At 40.1% G+C, this 20658-nt stretch overlaps 1 protein-coding gene across 1 annotated transcript; it reads left to right on the top strand.

The window, feature by feature from the left end:
• The first annotated feature begins 82 nt into the window (after window positions 1-82).
• CANX (calnexin) lies at window positions 83-18918 on the top strand. Its single transcript, XM_009641200.2, is given in 16 exon segments — window positions 83-306; window positions 7491-7679; window positions 8143-8216; window positions 8732-8790; window positions 9136-9277; window positions 10559-10640; window positions 12055-12247; window positions 13126-13315; window positions 14055-14168; window positions 14672-14828; window positions 15155-15370; window positions 15776-15807; window positions 15809-15890; window positions 15994-16135; window positions 16288-16379; window positions 16991-18918. Coding segments are annotated over 15 exon segments (1815 nt in total). The 5' UTR covers window positions 83-306; window positions 7491-7493; the 3' UTR covers window positions 17045-18918.
• The last annotated feature ends 1740 nt before the right edge of the window (window positions 18919-20658 follow it).

The raw sequence follows: 20658 nt of genomic DNA, 5'->3' as shown, positions 1-20658 counted from the left end.
GGGTTGGGGTGGGGTTTGGGTTTTATCTGGCTTCTTGTTCCAGTGTTGGTCGCTAATGTATCGAAATAGTCTTGAGCTACCTAAACCGGCTCTCCGTGGGTAGGAAGCCCCGCAGAGCTAGAAGGGGAGGTGGGTGCGGAGCGTAGTCCGTGACCTGGTCTGGGCTGTGCGAGAAGAGTAGAAGTCTCTGGAAAGGGGGAGTTCAAGGCGCAGAACTGGAGGCTCAACAGGTCGGGAAGATGTGGTAATTGAAGAGCGAGGGAGGCCAAAGGTGAAGTACAGACGAGGAGACTCTGCAGCAGCAAGGTCTGAGAATTCTGGGCACCTAAAACGCGTGCTTTGGTTTTTACCACGTGAATATCATTTGGGTGTTGGGTGTCTTCAAAAACAGTATATAAATTCAATCTTTGTTCTCATTTTTGGACAAGGATTGTATCATGTGCTTTTAAAACAAAAAAAGCCCACACATTTGAATGCATAGCGTACTGCTTTCTTCTCTGTACTGATTCTAAGGAGTGAACTTTCACATGCAGTTTTGTGGTTAAGAACTTTCTAGGCTGTAGAAAGAGAAAAGCTGTAGGTGATTGGGTTGTGAAGGGAAGCAGACGTGTATTGATAGTAGTAATGATAAAGGTCAGACTTTATTAGTGTTAATGTAATTAACGCTGCAGCATTTCTGCAGAGCATCATAGAAAACTCTTTCTGGAACTTTATTTAGAGTATGTTTACTTAACATTGTCAGATAGGTATAGCTAACACACAGGTTTTATGAGACATTTTAGCCACTGTGATTTGGGTTGTTGCTAAAATATTGTAAGGAGATAGAGGACCTATAATGATGAGATAATACAGATAAAATACTGGTTAAATACAAGTTGAAATATGTAACTCTATCTAGGTTCACTCTGATGCACTTGAAGTGACTTCAAAAACCTCCTTGCTGTTGATTTGGCCATATTACATGGGCTTATCCAAAATGCTTAACAAGAGTAGGATAAGCTTTGAGTTAAACTTCGTGTTTGTATTAAGTCTTGGTATTTCTAGTTTAAAAAAATATTATGAAGGGAGTACTTGTACAATTCACAGACATCACAAGCTGTGTGTAAGATGTAAACTGCTTCCTGGTATCAACTGCCCTCTGAGGAAGGGAAACCTAATGCAAAACAGTAAGAAAGCTTGCAGCTTCTGTTAGGTTACTCTCATTTGATGTGCTGCAGAACTTCCCCCTAAGTAAATGAATAAATCCTTTACCGAGAATACACTGTGAATTGTACGTAGCCCTGCCTTTTACTTCCTTTTCTGGCCTTTCATTTTTCTGCCTCTAGTAGTGATTGCGGTGGCAGCCTGTTCCTGCTGGAATGAATTCTGTAGCAGGGTAGACTTGAATTGATTTCTAGACACAGTGGTCTGAAAGACTTGGGGCACCTCCAGATCTCCCCATGCCTAATGTAATTTTCCTAGCAGCCCATCTGTTTTATGGACAAAAAGCCTTGCAGTTCTGTTTTTGCCCTCCAAGGACTTCCAGTTCTGCGGGAATGATCTTTGCTGGCAAATGGTACATGGTCTTTTCTCCCTTACTCTATCTGTGCTGTTGTACATTATTTTTAGAAACTGGCATATTTGAAATGCTTATTAAAAACAAGCTTTGTTGCTGTCATCTTTCACACCTAATCTCTTGCCTGGTTTGTGCTCCTTACAACCCCCACAGAAGGCAGCTTTTTCTGTGGGGCTATCGAGTTCTCCAGGAGAGGTTTGGCTAATCCTTTCCCAAGACTTTCCTCAAATCTTACATAGCAGTGGATCCTAGCCACCTCTTCCTTTAAAAAAAAGGGGGGGGGAGGGTGGTGTGGGCAGGCAGCAAACCACTCTCACACAGAGCTCATGCCTCTGTCCTGTTGTAAGCAAGGCTGTTTTATTTTAGGAGGCCTTGTCTACTGTTCATTGAGTTACGATGTTAGAGGCAGGTTCTTCACAATGCTGGAAGTTGTCTAGCTGCAAAACTGCACGTTTAAGGGGAAAAAGTGTTGTCTGCATCATACAAATTGCTGCATATAGAGAAATATAGTTTTATTAAATCCCTCTCAGAGGGGCAGTGAGGTAATGTGCTGGTTGCCGAAATTATAGTGTTTGGACACACAGTTAGTCGTTCAGCTTTGCCAGAGAGTGTAGATCTCCCAAATCTGCATAAAGACAGGTCTTAGACAAGCGCAGATGACAAAACTGCACACGAAACTGTGGCGTTAAGCTGACTCTGCTTCAAATAGCTTAACTTTCTTTATCCTTGGCTACTTACTTTATCTCACAGTACTTTCACTTATCCTGCTACAACTCTTTTTTTGCCTTTGCATGCTGGATTGGACTGTGGTATTGATTCAGGGTTAAAATAACACGGCAGAAGGACTTCGAGCCATCTTAAACCAGCTGCTAGTTCATCATGAGGCTGTGTAAACAGTTACCCTGGCACCACAGAGGAGCCAGGGTGTGGAAGGTGGAGGGATTGTGAGATGTAGAAAGGGTTTCCTCTGCTATTCAGTAGTTCTGACTTTAAGAATCTAGTGGACTACGAAGTAGGGTAGCCAAGCCTTTGCCCAGAAACCATAACTATGTCATTTGAGATGGAAAATGAGTATGTCTTGACCTTTCTGTTCTTGTCTCCTTGCATGTTTTTGTGTGTTGTAATTAATTTCTTTACTTTTGTGCCTTTAAATTGTTCTTCGGGAATTCTTTCCTTGCATGAGGACACATTGTGCTTGTTTTTACTGGTGTGCTTCCACTGTAAGTACCATACTGAGATCCAGTATGTGGAATGCAGGACTTGCTAGCAAGTTTTCCTCTTCCTGTATGTAAGCCATTCAGCTGTCACTTCAGATGCTGCTGGAATAGAAACCACTGATGCTCTTCCAGTTAAAACTGCTGAGGTGTAGTTCATAGTAAGTGACTTACTTTTCATAAGACCCATTTCATCTGACTACTATTCTAAGGAAAAAAAGCGAGTAGTAAACTAGATAGATAGCCAATAGCAATTCAAATGTAGTTATACATTCTGAAATATGCAGTTATTAAGAACTGGTGTGATGAGCCACTCAGATTAGTAACCAAGGAGATGATTAAACTGGTTTTGCAGGCTCTGTTTGACCTGGCAGGGAAGTTACTAAGTAGCAAGTTCTGGAAGCGTGATAGCAAAGGACTTAAACATCCTTTGTGCAGTCCCTTTCACCGTCTGTCCTTCCCCGGGACACGTGTGTTAGAGACAGTGGTGACAACTCTCTGCTGTATGGGTCAAGTGTTTCCAGTTTCATGCAAATAAATAAGATGAGCTTTCCCCGTCATGCCCAGTGAAAGGGTAATTTAACTAAAAATAAATTTCTGAAGCTGCATGACTTCCTCGAAAGCCTTGAAATCCAAAGGTAGCAATTACTTAGCCCTATACTTTAAGAGTGCCACTTGTATGGCAAGAAGCTGATCCTCTCTGTGAATCTCACTCCACTTTGGTTTAGTTTTTACTGTTTACAAAGTAAAGCGTGTAGTGCCGCCGTTCCAGTTTTCAGTGCTGTTTTCAGTGCTCTGCTTAGCTCCTGTACATTCCAGGGGAAAATGCTTCGGCCTTTTCACAATCAGGTGAACAGTGCTTAAATGTAAGCTAGAAATTTTCTAGCATAGAAGTTGGCTGTGGATGGACACACAGACAGAGAACAAGTGACTTGTTAGCCCTGGCAGTCTCAAACTCTCTTCCTTGCTAGTACTTTGGTATTATACTGCAGTAGTTTTCCCTTTGATCCGAGTGGTATGACAATGTTTAAAAGTGTCTGAAGACCTTATTAAAAAAAAAAAAAAAAAGCAGATGAAGTTTTAGTCCTCTCTGACTTGAAACATTGTGGTGAAAATGAGGGTTGCGCTGAAGTAGAATGGAGATGTCAGAAGCTCCTGCCTATTATGAAGGGGTTCCCTTGTTAAAGGCTTTTGGCAGTTGCACGATCAGAAATGCACTAACCTTCAGAAATATTACACAGTTAAACCTGAAGAAGGGAAGTGCAAGCAGAGTCAAAAATGGCCAGTGATGATAATTCCTTGGAAATTGGACACTCCTTCAAGGGAGAAATCTGATCATAATAGAGTAGGTGGCTGTGTGCCTGAAGTTTGGACTACATTTTAGGTGACTAATTGAACATGTGTAGTTGCTAGCAACTTCAAGCTCCACTGAAAAATCGGTTTATGTATGCCTGTTTTGTATGAAACCTGTGTTTCTTCTCTCTCCCCCTCTATCTTCTTTAGGAATAACCTAATTTACTAGGGCATAATCGTGTTTCTGTTATGTCCCTAAGGGTTGTGTGAAGTTGAAATTTTCTCCTGTAGCAGGACATCAATTATAAGCCTTTTAAATATAAAAAATGTGTGCTTCACTTAAATTGCTCTTCTGAGAACATAGTATCTTTTATTTCTTAATATTTAGTTAGTTTGTATATTGTTACAGATTAACAGAATAAGGAGCTAGGTATGACAATTGGCAGTGGCAGCGGATGCTACCGGTCAGTAGTCAAGGTGTATGAATAGTAGCTTATGTTGAATTAAGGACTGATTAAATACGTAGGAGGTGTCCTAAACAGCTTTCTGTAGGGGTATAAACTTGTGAATACTGCTTGCCAATGATTATAAAGAGGCAAGGACATGAAACTGCATTAGCTTCTCTCCATGCTTTTAGCTTTCTTTTTTTTTTTTTTTTTTTTTTTTTGGGGGGTGGGGTGGGGTGGGAGGAGGGGAAAAAAGCTTGCTTGGGAAGAACAGACAATATTTCTACCTTGAAATGAGGTTCAGTGAGGCCTCAAATTCAGACAGAGTGTTAAGCAATAAATGTAGACCTACAGGATAGATACCTGTGGTTGTATCAGGAGCCCAGATGTGCAGAGTGGCATAGCTTCTGCCCCTGCTGTATGAGTCACTGGTAGAATTGTCTGGTTTCAGTAGGATGTTTTGACAGAGGACTTTCTGGAGCAACCTTGCCTGCAATATCAGGCTATGTGGCTTTGCCACTTACATGCTAGCATTTACCGAAGTTTGTTTGCTGCTGACAAATACTTCTGAAGTTGTAGTTGGGGTGGGATTGTGAAGTAGGTAATTATTACATAGGGAGTCAACACTGGCATGGAAGTTGGTGGGGGGTGTGATTTAATTCTTTCACCAAAACTTTTATTGCTGGTCGGCTAATGGTGAGATTACCTAAGGGATTACTTGCATGCTAAATCATTAATATCCATTGCACAGGCTTGGGAGGAGGTATGCAGAAATGCCTTCCTCTTAGCAGAAGAGGAGAGAATTGGCTTATTTTTACTCTTGCTATATTTTTAAGATTAATTTCCTTGTATCACTTTGTAAATTGTGAAGTGGTCATTCTATCTGTATAATACAATTTGAAAGCAGTTCTAAAACTTGGGGTAAAATCTTCCTGAATTTAGCTCTGTTAAAAAAAAATAATCTATTTGGTGCCGCCCTGTTGGTAAAGTAAGATAAAATTCAACCCTTTCCTTGGAAAGATGTCCTTGTGCTATCTCATCGGTAGTTGCTTCAGTCACACAGGGTGCATCCAGAGCTTTAATGGTCACTTTTTCAAATGAGGTTTCAGGCTCTTGTTTTCTGTGCTGGTTTTATGCTGGTGGGCACGAGTTATTCAGAGGACATGGTGTCTGTGCAGGAGAAACTTGAACTTCCAAGGGTACCTATGTTTGCTTGACAGTTTTCATTCCTTGGTTTTGTATTGTGGTTCCCACATTAGTAATAGGAGCTGTGAGCTGCTATGAAGGTCTGTAACTGTTTTCAATTTTGGCTGTACACTGTATATTAAGCAAACAAGCTTCGCTTGTATGTAACAACACTTGAAAGTTTTTGTCAGCTGTTCATGCTGTGAGTGGTGTCCTTTTGGTTCAGAGGTGTTTCAGTGCAGTGGCCTGAACTGTGAGGGGGGGAGGGTTGTGAGCATGCATTTAGACCATAATCCTCAAGGCCATCACTATTGTTAGAAAACTGGCTGCAATTGCATGTTGCTGTAGTGACAAACTGGACATGACCTCAGCACAAGTCTTTAAAATTCAGTTTTGTTGTAGTTGTAAAACATCCCCTCTGTCATTAGAAGTAAGTTGAAGACTAATCTTAGAATGGTAGATCTGGTATGCAACGTAGTTTTGGAGTATTGGATACTGCTGATAAGCCATTAAGACTGTAAATTCTTTTAGTTGCCTAAACACGCTTTGGAAAGTTGAAAGTTTGTTTTCTAGCATGATCTTATGCCCCTACAGGCACTATGAACTCTGCTTGAGTTATGTTTTTAAGTCTACAGGGCTACAGCCTGAGGCAGAAGTGTAAGAGAAGGAGGGGATGTTTGGTTTTGTAATTGTTTTCAAAAAAGTATTAGTCTCAGTTACAACTCTGGTTTTGGAAGAAAAATTTGGAATTTGATTCAAAGGAGAAAAGATAAGCAAGGCACAGGTTGGTTTTGGGTTTTTTTAGCAGCATGCTACGAGTGTTGCCTTCTGTATCAGCCTAAAGGTGTAGTGACCTTGTAGGCTTTCTAGCAAGAGAGTAAAATTGAAACCCATTTTATGTGCAAGATCTTTTGTGCTACAGCTTGCCAAGATCTATCATATTTTAGGTGCGACAATGTGCTGAGCACCTTCTAAATTAGTTGAAGTGTGATATTTTAATTCTGTAAAGCCTCTGTTAACTGATACTCTTTTTCTTTGGTCATCCTGTTAAATTAGAGATTGAAAGAGGGGAATCAAATCAACTTCTGTTAAATAGTAAGAAATTTTCTCCTGGGTCTGCCTCAGTAGCTTCAACTGCTTGTAGACATCTGCCACTGCCAGTAGTATCAGTGGCTGTTGGCAGTAATTCCAGAATAATACCTGGGGAAGGGGACTGATGAATGAAAACACCAGTGTCCCACAGTTGAAAGGACAAAAAAATACCGAACAGGAGATAGAGGATTGATTACTCCATAGATCACACTCTGCTTGAAAGAGCTAGCTAATTGTATTTCAATTCCTGAACTGAGTGGAGATTTCAGCTTCTGTGTGATGCATTTAAAGTCCTTCATAAGCAAGAAATAAGTTTTCTGTTTAGGCTTTTGAGGGTACATAGGTTGTGGTGTTGTGTACGTGTGTCTGCTGTTCTGTTCATAGACTGTGACCGGGTAAGAGCAAAGTTATGACTCTTCTGCAGCATGATCTGCAGAACTTGCATACGTTGTTCTCCGCTCAGTTAATGTCAGTTTTGAACTAAAAACTTTGGCTTTACGTTGTATTCCTCTCCAGCTTTTACAGCCCTCTCAACCAGCCTGATGCAGTAAATAAGAGCTGAAAAGATATGTTTGTGCGTTTCTTTCAGCGGTATGACTAGGCACTTCACCTGTTGTCTTGGATGCTTGGTTTTGTACTGAGAAGCAATGATTTGCTCTGCATGCAGCACTGGCTTGACCTCTTTGCCTTGTCTTATTTATCCAGATCATGGAGCTGAAATGGCTACTGTATGTGACGCTGCTCGCTCTTGGGACTCTTGCTGTCCAGGCACATGATACGGATGATGACAATGATGGCGATGATGTAGTTGATATTGAGGATGACTTGGATGATGGCATTGAGGAGGTAGAAGAGTCAAAACCTGAAACGAGCACTCCTCCTCCAACTCCAAAGGTTTGGCATGGAACTTCTTTTAAAAATTGAATTACCGCTTGTGTTGTGGTTAATGTAAGTCTGATCAGAGTTGTATTTACTCTGCTAACATTTAGTATTTTGTGATGTTATTTAAGATGTTATCTGGAAGTAGGGCTTGGAATTAAGCCTAGCTGCTTCGTTCCTATTCTTGTGTCCCCTGTGTTCTTCCTGAAAACTTAAATCCACCCTTGAAATCTGTGATTATCAGGAATTAATGCTAATGTTTCCAGCTAGATATACACTTTAGTTTTAGTTGCAGACAAGAGCACAATGGCTTGGCACAAGCAGCAATATTTACATAACTTCTGTATTTATGCTGCACGGGTGTTCCAGGTAAGCTGTACTTGGGTGTAGAGGGGGAATGTGGGCTGTATGTGCCTGTATTTCTTTAGAGTAGAGAATGTGCATTGAAAGCTGCATAAATGCCTGTCTTCTCCAATAGGTTACCTACAGGGCCCCAGTCCCAACTGGTGAGGTATATTTTGCCGAGTCCTTTGATAAAGGAACTCTAGATGGGTGAGTATAATCTGAAGGATGATTCAGTACAGCAAATAATGAAAAAAAAAATGTGGTGAAAGGCAATGAAACCCTCACTAGAGCCTGTATAATTCAAAATCGAATCAAGGGGCAGTGGTTGCTGAGGATTACGGCAGTGACTGTATGAGGCTGGCTGTTAAAGTGGTGAGCTAAGCTAGTAGTTCCTTAAGTTCTTGTAACAAGGGAGAGGTGAGCCATAGATGTGTAATGTTTTAATCCTCATCTGGCTTTTCACTTCAGGTAACGTGAGGATAGTGGGGTGGTACTATAATTTTTTTACAAGAGCAAGACACTGAGGCCATGATCTTACTTTGTGGGTGGGGTCGGAAGTGGCAAAAAAAACTTTGTAGGCTTGGGGATAGAACTCCTCAGGGGATCAAGAGGCTGGGTGGGAGGTAGTCGTAGGACAGCAAGGGTTATCTTATCCTAAGGGCAGGATTTTAGTGGCAAAAAAAAAAGTATGGGTTTTTGACCATTGGATGTCTGTCTTCTAGATGGATCCTTTCCAGAGCAAAAAAAGATGATACGGATGATGAGATTGCAAAATACGATGGTAAGACCAGCCCAGGTTTTGATGATAGATGCTTCTGATGTCTTTTGTCATACCTGAAGAAGAGGTGCAAGCCTTTGTTTCCTGTTTCCCAGTTAAAATTATGTTCACTGAAGAAAATGGGAGGAGTGTTTATATATCTGGCTAAGAATATAAGGTGTAGTTCTGATTTAGACAAAGTATCTACTTGGAGGTTTTAAAATAGTTTTTAGTGAAGATGTTATGCTAATAACTTGATAAAGCACCCTGGAAGATTTTGTTGCAGAATGCCAACCATCTTGTTCAAAACTAGGCTAAACAAAGACTGTCTTGAACAAGTTTTATAAAGTTTGGTTAATTTCTCTCCAGGTAAATGGGAAGTCCAAGACATGAAGGACACTAAGCTTCCAGGAGACAAAGGCCTTGTATTGGTAACCAGAGCCAAGCATCATGCAATTTCATCCAAACTTTCAAAGCCTTTTGTATTTGATACCAAACCCCTTATTATACAGTAAGTAAAGGATAACTTTGCGTTCTGTTATTTCAAGGGTGACACGATAGTGTGCTGAAGTTAATTCCATAACAGAGTTTTTGTTGGCTGGGGGTCTAGATGACACAAGATACTGTAACCTATTATTATACTGTTTAAGTAAAATAACAAGCAGTATTCCCAAAGTGGGAACTTAAGAACAGCATGTGTCCTTCTGAAGCCTGAAATGGGAAGAAGTCTATGAAAACTAGACTTGGTAACCTGTCTCGGGACTTCAATTCACTTGATTTAATTGTAGTAACAAGGTCAGGCAACTGACTCCTGTACTGCTAATTGTGAAAGTCCTTGTCCTTTTGGAGAAAAGCTGGTCTATATGTAGGTCAGTGCCATTTCCTTATGCAGTAAACTGCCCCCTGTTTCCAAGGTGGAGCAGACAGAGTGGTAAAGATGCACTCGTTTCCTCCTTCTTTTGTCTTAGTTCATCTGTCATGGAAGATTAACAGCTTGCCTAGCTCTGTTTGGCTATGATTGATGTAGAAGAATCTACTTGCATGTATATTAGACTAGCAAGAAGGGGGTAAAAAAATCATGAAAACAGATTAATTGTGGATTATTACCTACTTTATCAGTTTTAAACAAAGAGTAAGCTAATTCATATTTGCACAAGATAATGAATTGGTCACTTTCTCTTGCATGACTGTTTAGTTTTGGCTCAAAATACAAAGCTAAAAATAAATCCCAGTGGTCATCCACTCCGGCTGCTGGCATTGAGAGAGGATCAAGCATACTTAGCCTATTCCTGACAGAGATGTTTTGCCTTTTTTAGACTCCTTGGCATCTCTAAATACACTGTTGTATGCTTATAACTCTAAAGGGGCATCTCCTAGGATCCAATTGTTGTTGTTTTGGTAGTCTTGCAGATTGAGTTGTCTGCCATAGTAGTTGTGGGGAAAATAATTGGCTTGCCTTAATCTCTGTTGGAGTGTCTTACATACTGGTAAGCTTTTTCTTCCTTCTCTCTACTTCTAGATCATAATTTTCTGGACCGGCACTCAATTTAATCTTTTTTGTCAGGTTAAGTCGTCTACATCCTCAATTTTTCATGTTTCTCAGGCCCTTATGAATATTTGCTTAGTCCTTAGAGTGTATTTTTAATAATCACTGAACATGTGATTTAAAGGAAACAATAACAAAACAGTCTTACTCTTAATTTGTACTTGAAAATTGTAATTATGTATTACGGAAGTAATTTTTCCTCATGTATAGCATGTTCTCCCCTTCTCTGTCCAAAACTAAAATTAGGTATGAAGTAAACTTCCAAAATGGAATAGAGTGTGGCGGGGCCTACGTGAAACTGCTTTCCAAAACCCCTGAATTGAATCTGGTGAGTAATGCTGCTACTTTTGAGTATTAGTTGTGAAATAAAACTTTTTTCATTTTGCTTCTTCCTGAAGAAACCTCTTCAATAAAGGCAGTGGGTCATATTTAGAGCCTCATCTCCAGAGTACTTTGCACTTAGCAGTTTCTGGGTGTTTGAGTGAAAACTCTGGAGCTTCCTAGCAGCTGAACAGTTCTAGACCTTTGCTAAAGACTGCAATACTTCACATTTCCCTAGGTTCTAGGACCAAAGAGGAGGTATCTTACAAGAGTTGCCAGTGTATGAGGAGAAACTTCCTCAGGAGCTGTTGCCCGGAAGGAAGATACCATGTTTCATCTTTAAAACAGACTAATGGAAATAACTAAAAATATATCTTGCATTTATTGCCTTGTCTTTGACATGTGAACCTGCTTGTGCATTACTGGGTATATTAAAAAAAAAAAGTCTTGAGAGGTTGGCCTGGATACAACCTTATATGCTCAGCTGCACACACTAGCTACACAGAACCATTTGCTTCATAAATGACCCTTGAATGCATTGTCTTAGAAATGTGGTCAATGGAAGAGGCCATGCTACAACTTCTAAGGATTAAGAATAATTTTCTCTCCTCACTGACATACCTATGTAAAGTGATTGAGTCTATTCAGACAAAGTTTAACTGCTGGGTCACCTTGCGTAGGCTTGTGTGGCCTATGGGTTTTCTTTAGCCATCTTCCTAGACTTCATAGGAATGTTATGACTTCTTACCCATCCTTCTCCTTTCCTTCTGCGGTCTCATTGGAGTTGTATTATTAATACAGATTCCAAGTTACTTAAAAAGAAGACACCCAAAAGACAACTTGACTATCTAACCAGTTTCATATGTGTATTGAATTTTAAGATAACATTAGCAGGAACAAATAGACTTTCTTGGCAGTGTTCAAAGGTGAGATTGTTATATCCAGTTAGCTCTCAGGTTGAGACAGTACACCAGTTTATAAGTGTGTAAACGAAATACAGCTTGGCCTCACTTTTAATGCTGCTTATCACTTTGTGTGAAGGAAACTCACTGGACTAGCTAGTCATTCAGTATTACCAGTAACTGATAATTTTATACTGATAGCGTTTAAAATCCTTTATTATAATGTGGAGATATACTTAAACATTGTGGTTGTCACTTAAGCTTACCTTTTGATAACGCTTGAATAGCTGTTGGTTTTCATCTGGAAAGTGGAGACCGAAGGTGCAAACTCAAGTAGCTGGGATAATTGTGGTGTTCTCTAGAGGCTTGTGTTCATCATTCAGGCTTTAGTGTAGGTACTTCACTGGCTTGATATCCAAGTTGCAGAATAATTTCTAATGAATTGGGAGTTCTTATGCCAGGCAGTGACTTAAGTTGTATTTCAAAATAATGGAATGAAGTTTTGTATTGTTTTTAAAGGATCAGTTCCATGACAAAACTCCATACACAATCATGTTTGGCCCTGACAAATGTGGAGAGGACTATAAATTGCACTTCATCTTCCGACACAAAAACCCAAAGACTGGCAAATATGAGGAGAAGCATGCAAAGCGTCCAGATGCAGACCTGAAGACTTACTTTACTGATAAGAAGACCCATCTTTATACTCTGGGTACGGTGACTGTTAACTATGCATGTTAATAAATACTGCTATGTTTCCTGAGTCAAAAGCTCATAAAATGAGCCAAAGGAACAACTAAATATTTGTGTCGACAGATAGGTACAACTAAACACTACTTCAAAGCTCTGAATGCAAAAACTGATCTTATTGTACAAAGGCTTATTTCTTCCTTGCAAGAAGTCTTGATTCATGTAAGAAAAGTCATGAGACCTTGAACTTAATAGTTAAAGGAGAACTGAATTTCAGAGCAGTCCTGTGTAACTTGATATGCTAAGTATACTAGGCTTTAGATTTAGAGGTATAGTCTTTTTTTTTTTTTTTTCTTTCTTTCTTTCTTGCTGCTTTCATAGTACCAGAAAAACTCTGTGGTTCTTGAAGTACAGTGTCTGGTGTGGTATATTAGCTATGACTAAAAATCTTTCAAGGAGTACTCAGGAGGCTCTCTCTAGCTCTTCCTACTACAGAGGCAGCAATGGGTAAAGGAGTGAGATTAAAATCCTGTGAGTCAATAGTAGGGATTCTTATTCTTGAATAGAATGTGAATACATATATTCTTACTACTAAAGCAATACTTATTATGCCGAAGTCAACTTGCTGTGGTAACTGGTAAATCACTGTACAAGCTTCTTTGTGCTTTTAACATATTTAAAGTAGGACTCCTGCAATGTGTCTTCTTTCTCACAAGGTGATGTGTGGTATGGCATTACTAGTTACCCTTTGGCATAAGACAAAAGATTCTTAACAGTTCTTTAAAACAGTTGCTGGGTAAGTGGTATCTTGGATTGCTGAAGTTGTAGTTGTACAGGGGGGATGATCATGCACTCTTTGTATCGTATATGTAATGGCTACATCAACTTTTTTCCTTACAGTCTTGAATCCTGATAATAGTTTTGAAATACTGGTTGATCAAACAGTTGTCAACAGTGGGAATTTGCTAAATGATATGTCTCCTCCTGTGAATCCACCCCGGGAGATTGAGGACCCGAATGACCAGAAGCCTGAGGACTGGGATGAGAGACCAAAAATCCCAGACCCAGATGCTGTTAAACCAGATGACTGGTAAGCTGTTGGAGGGGTGGAATTGAGGAAGGCCTTGGCCTGATAATTTGGTTCTGATCAAAAAGTCTTTCTCAGATGACTTAAAGGTTTTGAATCTCACCCTTGTAATCAAAACACAATCAGTTTAGGCATCTGAGCAGCAGTTTTGGTAGACAAAGGCAGACAGGATCTATGTCCTCTGGGAATTACTGTTTAGTATTACTGTACTGGCCACAGATGAAGGCTTTACTGAAACAGCTATGCTAGCTGATGCTTTCATCCTTGATGAGATCAAAGATGAGCTGCAGAAGGTATAATTGTAAGAAGTTTCTAGTTGTTTGTGTAATGCATAGTTGCAGGTGACTGAAATATCTGACATCCTAAATTGGAAACTGATACTGGGTTTCTGTCTTTGAACCTATGCTTTGTGAACAGTGGACTCAATTTCAAGCTCAAGTGTGTGTTTGTAGTGACCAATAAGATACAGGATTTGCTGTAATATGCCCTTTCCAAGTTGGTTTTAAAAAATAAGTAGTATTACCTTACAGTTGGTGCTATGACTGTGCCATGAGGCATATGTATAAGTAACAGATTGCAAGGCAATTTGGTTCTGAAATCATGGTGTTATGCTTACCCGATTAGAAGTGAAGCTAGCTGATTGTCTAAATCAGTGAGCTTGTTCAGAGTCTGTAGAATAGTGCCTTGGGATTAAGAACTTTTATATGTTGTGTGTGTTAATACATAATATTCTGTTTTCGAGGGATGAGGATGCCCCTGCAAAGATTGCAGACGAAAATGCTGTGAAACCAGAGGGCTGGCTGGATGATGAGCCAGAATATGTAGCGGACCCTGATGCTGAGAAGCCTGAAGATTGGTACGTTTACTGCCTGTTGCAAATCACAGCAAATATTTCATGGCTTTGATACTGGCTTTTACGAGTAAAGAATAGCTAGTTCGTTGTTGCTTGCTAACAAAGTTGTCGATTCAGGCTGTCTTGCTTCAAAAGTAGAAGGCAGAGTTGGTCTGAGGAGTCTTGTGTTCTTCCGTTCACCTGCGCACTTTTCAACTCTTCTGTTCTGTGATTGTAAGCTGAACAGGGCAGGGAAGGTCATCTTGCAGTTGTACCATACTTGGAAGGGGCGGCGGGGGAGGCTGTGCTCAGGGACTGGCTTTTGTTGAGCTTCTGTGCTTCCAAGCTGCTACTTGAATTCCTCATTCCTTCTGTGACGTCTTTACCTACAGACCAATGCTATTCAAAGTTTCAGTATCTCCGTTTTTATGGTAGGAATTTTAAAATTCCCAGAAATCAGACATTGTCTAAGTCTTATTCTGTATAAAGACAAGGGGTGGACTTCAAAACCAAATTTCGCTTTTCAGGGATGAGGATATGGATGGTGAATGGGAGGCACCTCAGATTGCAAATCCTAAATGTGAGACAGCCCCTGGCTGTGGTACCTGGCAGCGACCGATGATTGATAATCCAAACTACAAAGGCAAATGGAAGCCTCCTATGATTGATAATGTGAACTATCAGGTTAGTGTTTTCATTGCTTGAACTCCCGGCCTATGCAGCATTTCTCTTAGAAAAAGCAGAATGATTTAGATTCAGCAGGTGTAATTAAGAATACAAATATTGTCATGGTTAGACTGTGCTCCAAGTGGACACATTCAAAGTACTTTCTTACTTGGCTTCACTTCTTTGTAGCACAAAGGAAAATTAATTTGCAAAACTTGATGAGTTGCACCCATAGACATTGTAATTAAGTGCAGTGGGTTGGTCTTTTTCTCGGTTCAAAATGGGCTGAAAACTAAAAATTGTATTACAGCAGGCAGGGCTTGAATGTCTTTTGTCCTTCCTAGGGTATATGGAAACCTAGGAAGATCCCAAACCCAGATTTCTTTGAAGACTTGGAACCTTTCAAGATGACTCCCTTCAGTGCTGTGGGACTTGAGCTATGGTCAATGACTTCTGACATCTTTTTTGACAACTTCATCATCTGTACTGAAAGAGCTGTGGCTGATGATTGGGCCAGTGATGGGTGGGGACTGAAAAAGGCAGCTGATGGTGCTGCAGAGGTGAGAAATAAAGGTTTAGTTGTGTGCTTCTGACTAGAACAGTAGGAGCATTGCTGCTGTTCTCTCCCACAGTATTTATCTATATGTACCAAGGCTAGGGATTATGATAAACCAGATTGGGACCTCAATTCCAAATTAAAATATGGTAGTGGTTGCTGTAAGTAGCAATGAGAACTCACTGCTGTTTTGTGAGTTTTTTGCTCTGACAACTGGACTGTTAACTTTAGCCTATTTCTTAATTTTCTATGAAAAAAGTACTTGTACAGGTTAGCTTTAATTTTTTTTTGAGGTATGAAATAAAATGTTCCAAGTTGCAAAAAGCCTATTTGAAAATTGTGTAGCTTAGACTTCACTGCTATAACTTGCTGTACGGGATAAAATTTCACAGTTCCTTTTATCTTGCAGCCTGGTGTTGTGGGCCAGATGATGGCAGGTGGTGGATCCCTGGCTTTGGGTAGTCTACATCCTCACTGTGGCTTTGCCAGTGTTCCTTGTTGTCCTTTTCTGCTGTTCTGGGAAGGTATGCATTTCCTCCAGTAATACATAATATAATGTTTAAAAAGAGATCCAGCAAAATGTTCCTTAAAGTCACAAATAATTGTCTGGGTTGGACAATTTTTTAGAAACAGCCAAGCGCTGCAGAATACAAAAAGAGTGATGCTCCTCAGCCTGATGTGATGGATGAGGAGAAAGAGGAAGAAAAAGACAAAGGGGGCAAGGAAGATGAGGAGGAGGAGGAGGAGGAAGCAAATGAGGAAAAGCTAGGTAGGTAAACTAGATAATCTTGAATCAGTTTGAGTTTTCTCTCTGATAGAATAAAACAGAAAGATTGGCAGACATTGGAATAAAGACAATGGTGAACTGAAGGTAAGTCTTAATGAAAAGAGAATGAGGGTTTTTTTTTTTATTTCCCTTAGAAGAGAAGCAGAAAAGTGGTGCTGATATAGGAAGTGCTAGTCAAGAGGAGGAGGAAGAGGAGGAGGAAGAGGACAGGAAACCTGCATCAGAGGTAAGAGTGCTTAATATTTGAGGAAAGTCTTGGGCATTTTTTTTTTTCTCCTTAAGTCATGTATAAGAAGCCTTACTAAAGTGTTTGAAGTAAACCTGGCTCATGTGATGCTTCCAAGTGTCAGAACTTCGGAAAACTTAATCACCCTGCAGAATAGTAATTGCTATGGCTGACTTAGCAGAGCTGGGCGCCTTGCTAAAGGCACTACCATAGACCCTGCTTTGTGAGAGGAGTGGGATTGTGTGGAATGCATCTTCTTGAGGCAAAAGGCTTATTCAGCTTAGTATGCGGTCAGGATGTGACCTCTTAAGTGCTCTACATAATGACATGTAGCTGACATAATGGCTGACGTAGTGTTGCTTGAAGTTAAAAGGATTCTCGCAGCAGCAAAGCTGTTGAATACTCTCAGCAAATAGTGTACATCCACTGTGAAAATAAGAGGATTTGTGTGTTTGCCATGTATAGAAAAGAAGGATAGTAAGAGCAGTAAGTCCTTTTCAAAAATTAAATCCAAATGTAGAAAGGAGATTATTCTTTGTAGGTTTGCTCAAAATGTTTTTAAGATTATTTTTAGTTTTTTTTCCTTGATGTTTGCACAAATTTTCTTGCAGGAGGAGGAAACTGTGAATAGATCGCCCAGAAACAGAAAGCCAAGGAAAGATTGAAAAAAGTCGTAAGAACTTGATCTGTGATTTTTTTCTTTTTTTTTTTTTTTTTTTTCTTCCCCCCTGCCCTCCCTCCCCCCATGGTTCTGGGAGAGGACCTTGGACACCTTACATTGAAACTTGGACAAACATCAAGACTTCACCATCCACAGGTTCCAGTCACACTATCCAATGTAATGGAGTGTCTAGCAGTAAAATACTTGCAATCATCTGTTTTCAAGAACATCATTCCTGTAGAAAGAATGTGTTTAGTATAATGGGCTGTGGATTTTGGAATATAACATAACTAACCTTTTTCATTTTTGGTTTTAAATATTCTTTTCTAAGTAGATTGATAGAACTTTTCTGGTCTCAAACCTTGGCTTAATTTAATATATTAATTAGTCAAAAATAACAATGAATCTTGAAAGTACTAGGTGATAAAAATGTAGTTTTATAACTAGTTTTTTTTTTTACAAATATGTAAATTCTTAAATGCACCAATGTCTTTATATCCCTTTATATCCCTTAAAATTTGATAATTGTTTAAAGAAAAGTTGTTGATGTATTTGACAACCCCTCTGCCCTCAAAAGAAAACTGGGAGGGGATGTATGGGGAAATTAGTAGTGAAACTCTCTAATCAGTCAACTTCATTCTCTTGGGGGGAGGGGAAAGAGGAAGAAGGGGTGGAAGCAAGGGGTTAGTCAGTCTGCAGAATATGCATACCATGCATGACTAAAGCCCTGTTAAGTGTGGACAACTGATCTAGGATTGGAGTGGGTCGTCTTAATGTGGCATTTAATCCTGCAGACCTTGCAGATAATGGATTTTGTTAGTTCTTGAACTCTTTTTGTAAAGCTAATGGGTTATTGGGGGGGCGGTTAGACTACTTCCCCCTTTCCCCTCTCTTCAGCTACTGATGGTTTCCTTTCTCTGTGACTATACAGTTTTTTCCTGAGTGTGGCTTTGCCTCAGTTGCTGAAGCACTTCATGTTCAGCTCATCATTGAACTCTATTTTTTTTTTTTTTTTTTTATAGCTAGGCCTACTCCTTTCCAGGGTCCAAACGCTGGATAGGACAGTGTCCCATATCCTCCCACTGTTACCAGTGTATGTCTACTCCTGTAGAAATGGGGGAGGTAGTCAGGTAGACAAGGTGCACCTGAGTATTTGTTAAGGAGGGGAAAAAAAAAAAAAAAACCACAAATGAAACCAACCTGAAACCAACCCAAAACCAACAACCAACCGAGATGTCAGTATTGTAGGTGGGGAAGGAGCATGTGGAGTATCTTAACTGGTATGTGAAACTGTTTAAGTCTTTTATCTGCTCTTCATGTAACAAATGCATCCTAAATTATGTTGTGAATGTTAGGGAGTTCCAATTCCAGCTGAATAAAGTTTTTTAAAGCGTTGAGTCTACAATATTATGCTGTTTCAAACACTTTTTTTTTTTTTGTGGAATGCAGGTGATCACTACAAGAGCATACCTCTAAGGGTGAAATCTGTGTAACTTCATTACACTGTACCAAATATGTTGGCGTTTGGATGTCTATATAGATAAACTTTTGCCTTTGTTTAGAGTGAAATTAAATGTCCTGAAATTACTCTTCTTGCACTGAATTTAAACACTCCAGTGTTGTTTGGTCATAGCATAGGTATAGTGTGGGGAACAGTTCCCAGGGGCTGGGGAGGGAAGAGTGTTCCAATTACCTTGCAAACAATCTAACCGATTACTAAAAGACTCTTGGTTTTTTGGGTTTTCTGTAAAACACCTTTTGCTGCCTGTCCTTACGTTGTATCCCTTGGTTGTTGTGTTTGAAATACTAGTGGTCACAAATGCATAGCAGGATTTCTTGATCTTTCTGCAGTGTGCAAATAAACTATTGTAACCAAGATACTGGAAGTAATTTTGGACTTCTGTTGGGAGCTATTGCATGTTTAGAATGCCTTTGCCTGTTGAACACCTGGTAAATACTGCTCCTTACTGCAAAAATAGCTTATACTCTGACATGGAAGATGTCATAGCTTAAGCATTGCTACTAGCTTGTGCTCAGGACTGTATTTTTATCAAGGAGCAGCTGCTATTTATGACTCTCAGTCCTTTGAGATGAGTATATGTAAGTGGTTTCAATTCGGCTAACATTTTGAGCACAACATAAAAATCTATTAATCTGATGGGTTTCTATCTTAATATGCAAATTGCCTTAAATTCCTGAACAATTTATGTGCATACCTGTTCTTTCAAAGCATCAAAAGTGAACTTAAGATCTGCTATCAGCTTTTAAATAGTATTATATTAAAGCTAATTGTAAATCTACACTTGCTTCTGCTAAATCTCCTGAAAGGTCTCCTGTCTGCATGTTATGACTTTTTTTTATACCATAGTGTATGCTTCTTAAATAATCACTACAATAAATGAAGACTTTCCAAAATGGATAGACAACTCCAAAGTTACTTTTTATCCAGCTTTCTGACTTGGGTGGCTCAGTTTAAACCTCCAGAATCACTCGTATTTTTAAAGCCTTTGAGGAAAAATTAGGCATGTGCTTATCCTAAGTACTTTTGAAGCATAGCTGTGGTTTTGAGCTACTGAAGGTCTCCCTGGTTGTAATCTGTGAACTAGGTTCAGAACCCTTATAAATACTTGAAGGTGTCTTTGAGCCTTTTATGTGCATCTGAGAGCGGCAGCTTCTGAAAAGGGGGTTCTGCTTAGCTGAATGCTGTGTCTGAAGATGGGGGGGGGGGGGGGGGGATGGTAAATCAAAACAAAAACCCTAGGGGAGTAGGTCCAGACAGGGTCTGAAACACAAGGCAGTAGAAATGCTGAAAATAGTTTTTCTCCTGGAGTCAGTGCTCAGTACTGGAAGTTGATGAAAGCTGCAGCTAACCAACTGCCCTGTCCCAAAAGTGTCATTGGATGTGACCTACCTAGCCTTTCTGGGGCTGGGTAATAGTGAATTGTTACAGCTGGAGGCTGTGACCTATCGAATGCAGTGCAAATGTCTGTTTTTAAGGTTGACTCCTGGGCCTGAGGAAGGGTTTCTTGCAAGTGCTGATTGCTAGCAGAGGTACCTATCAGTGGTTGTCTCTCGCTCTTCCCTTACTCCTACCTCAAAAGCAGTGCTCTGCTTAAGCTGTGTTGATGGAGGTGGGGCTTGCGCCTGCGCTCTCCATCTCCCACTGTTCCCCAGTTAGTACCAGTACTACCTCATGGTTGCAAAGAGGCGGTTGTTTTCTGGCGAGGTTTTTTTGGTTGGTTGGTTTTTTTTTAGTGTTGCTGAGGAAGGGCTCTGATCTCATTTGCAGACACAACCTGTCCATTTCACAAAGGTACCTGTAGATGCAACTTGAGAAGAAAAAAAAACCCCACAAACTAATCAATTAAGAAGCTTAAGCCTGGCTTTCTCTGTCTAATGAGCAAAACTGCCTAAGTCTTCATTGCTTCTGGTTGACGTGGAGTGAAGGGAGCGGGTCTGGACTAGGAACCAGCTTCAGCAAGCGATGATATCCTGTCGCCGCGAGGTGATCTGTTTTTTCCTCAAACGGTTTTTTCCTCTTCCTCTGTTGACCCAGAAGAGGTGCGGCAGCGCACTCGAGCTCTGCCGGGGCGCGTCTTCACGGCGCTGGGGGCGGCG

Source organism: Egretta garzetta, unplaced genomic scaffold, assembly GCF_000687185.1.
Source record: "Egretta garzetta isolate BGI_Z169 unplaced genomic scaffold, ASM68718v1 scaffold26, whole genome shotgun sequence".
NCBI classification, from domain to species: Eukaryota; Metazoa; Chordata; class Aves; order Pelecaniformes; family Ardeidae; genus Egretta; species Egretta garzetta.
Note: the sequence above shows the minus strand (reverse complement) of the source record. Positions and strands in the feature narration are given on the sequence as shown.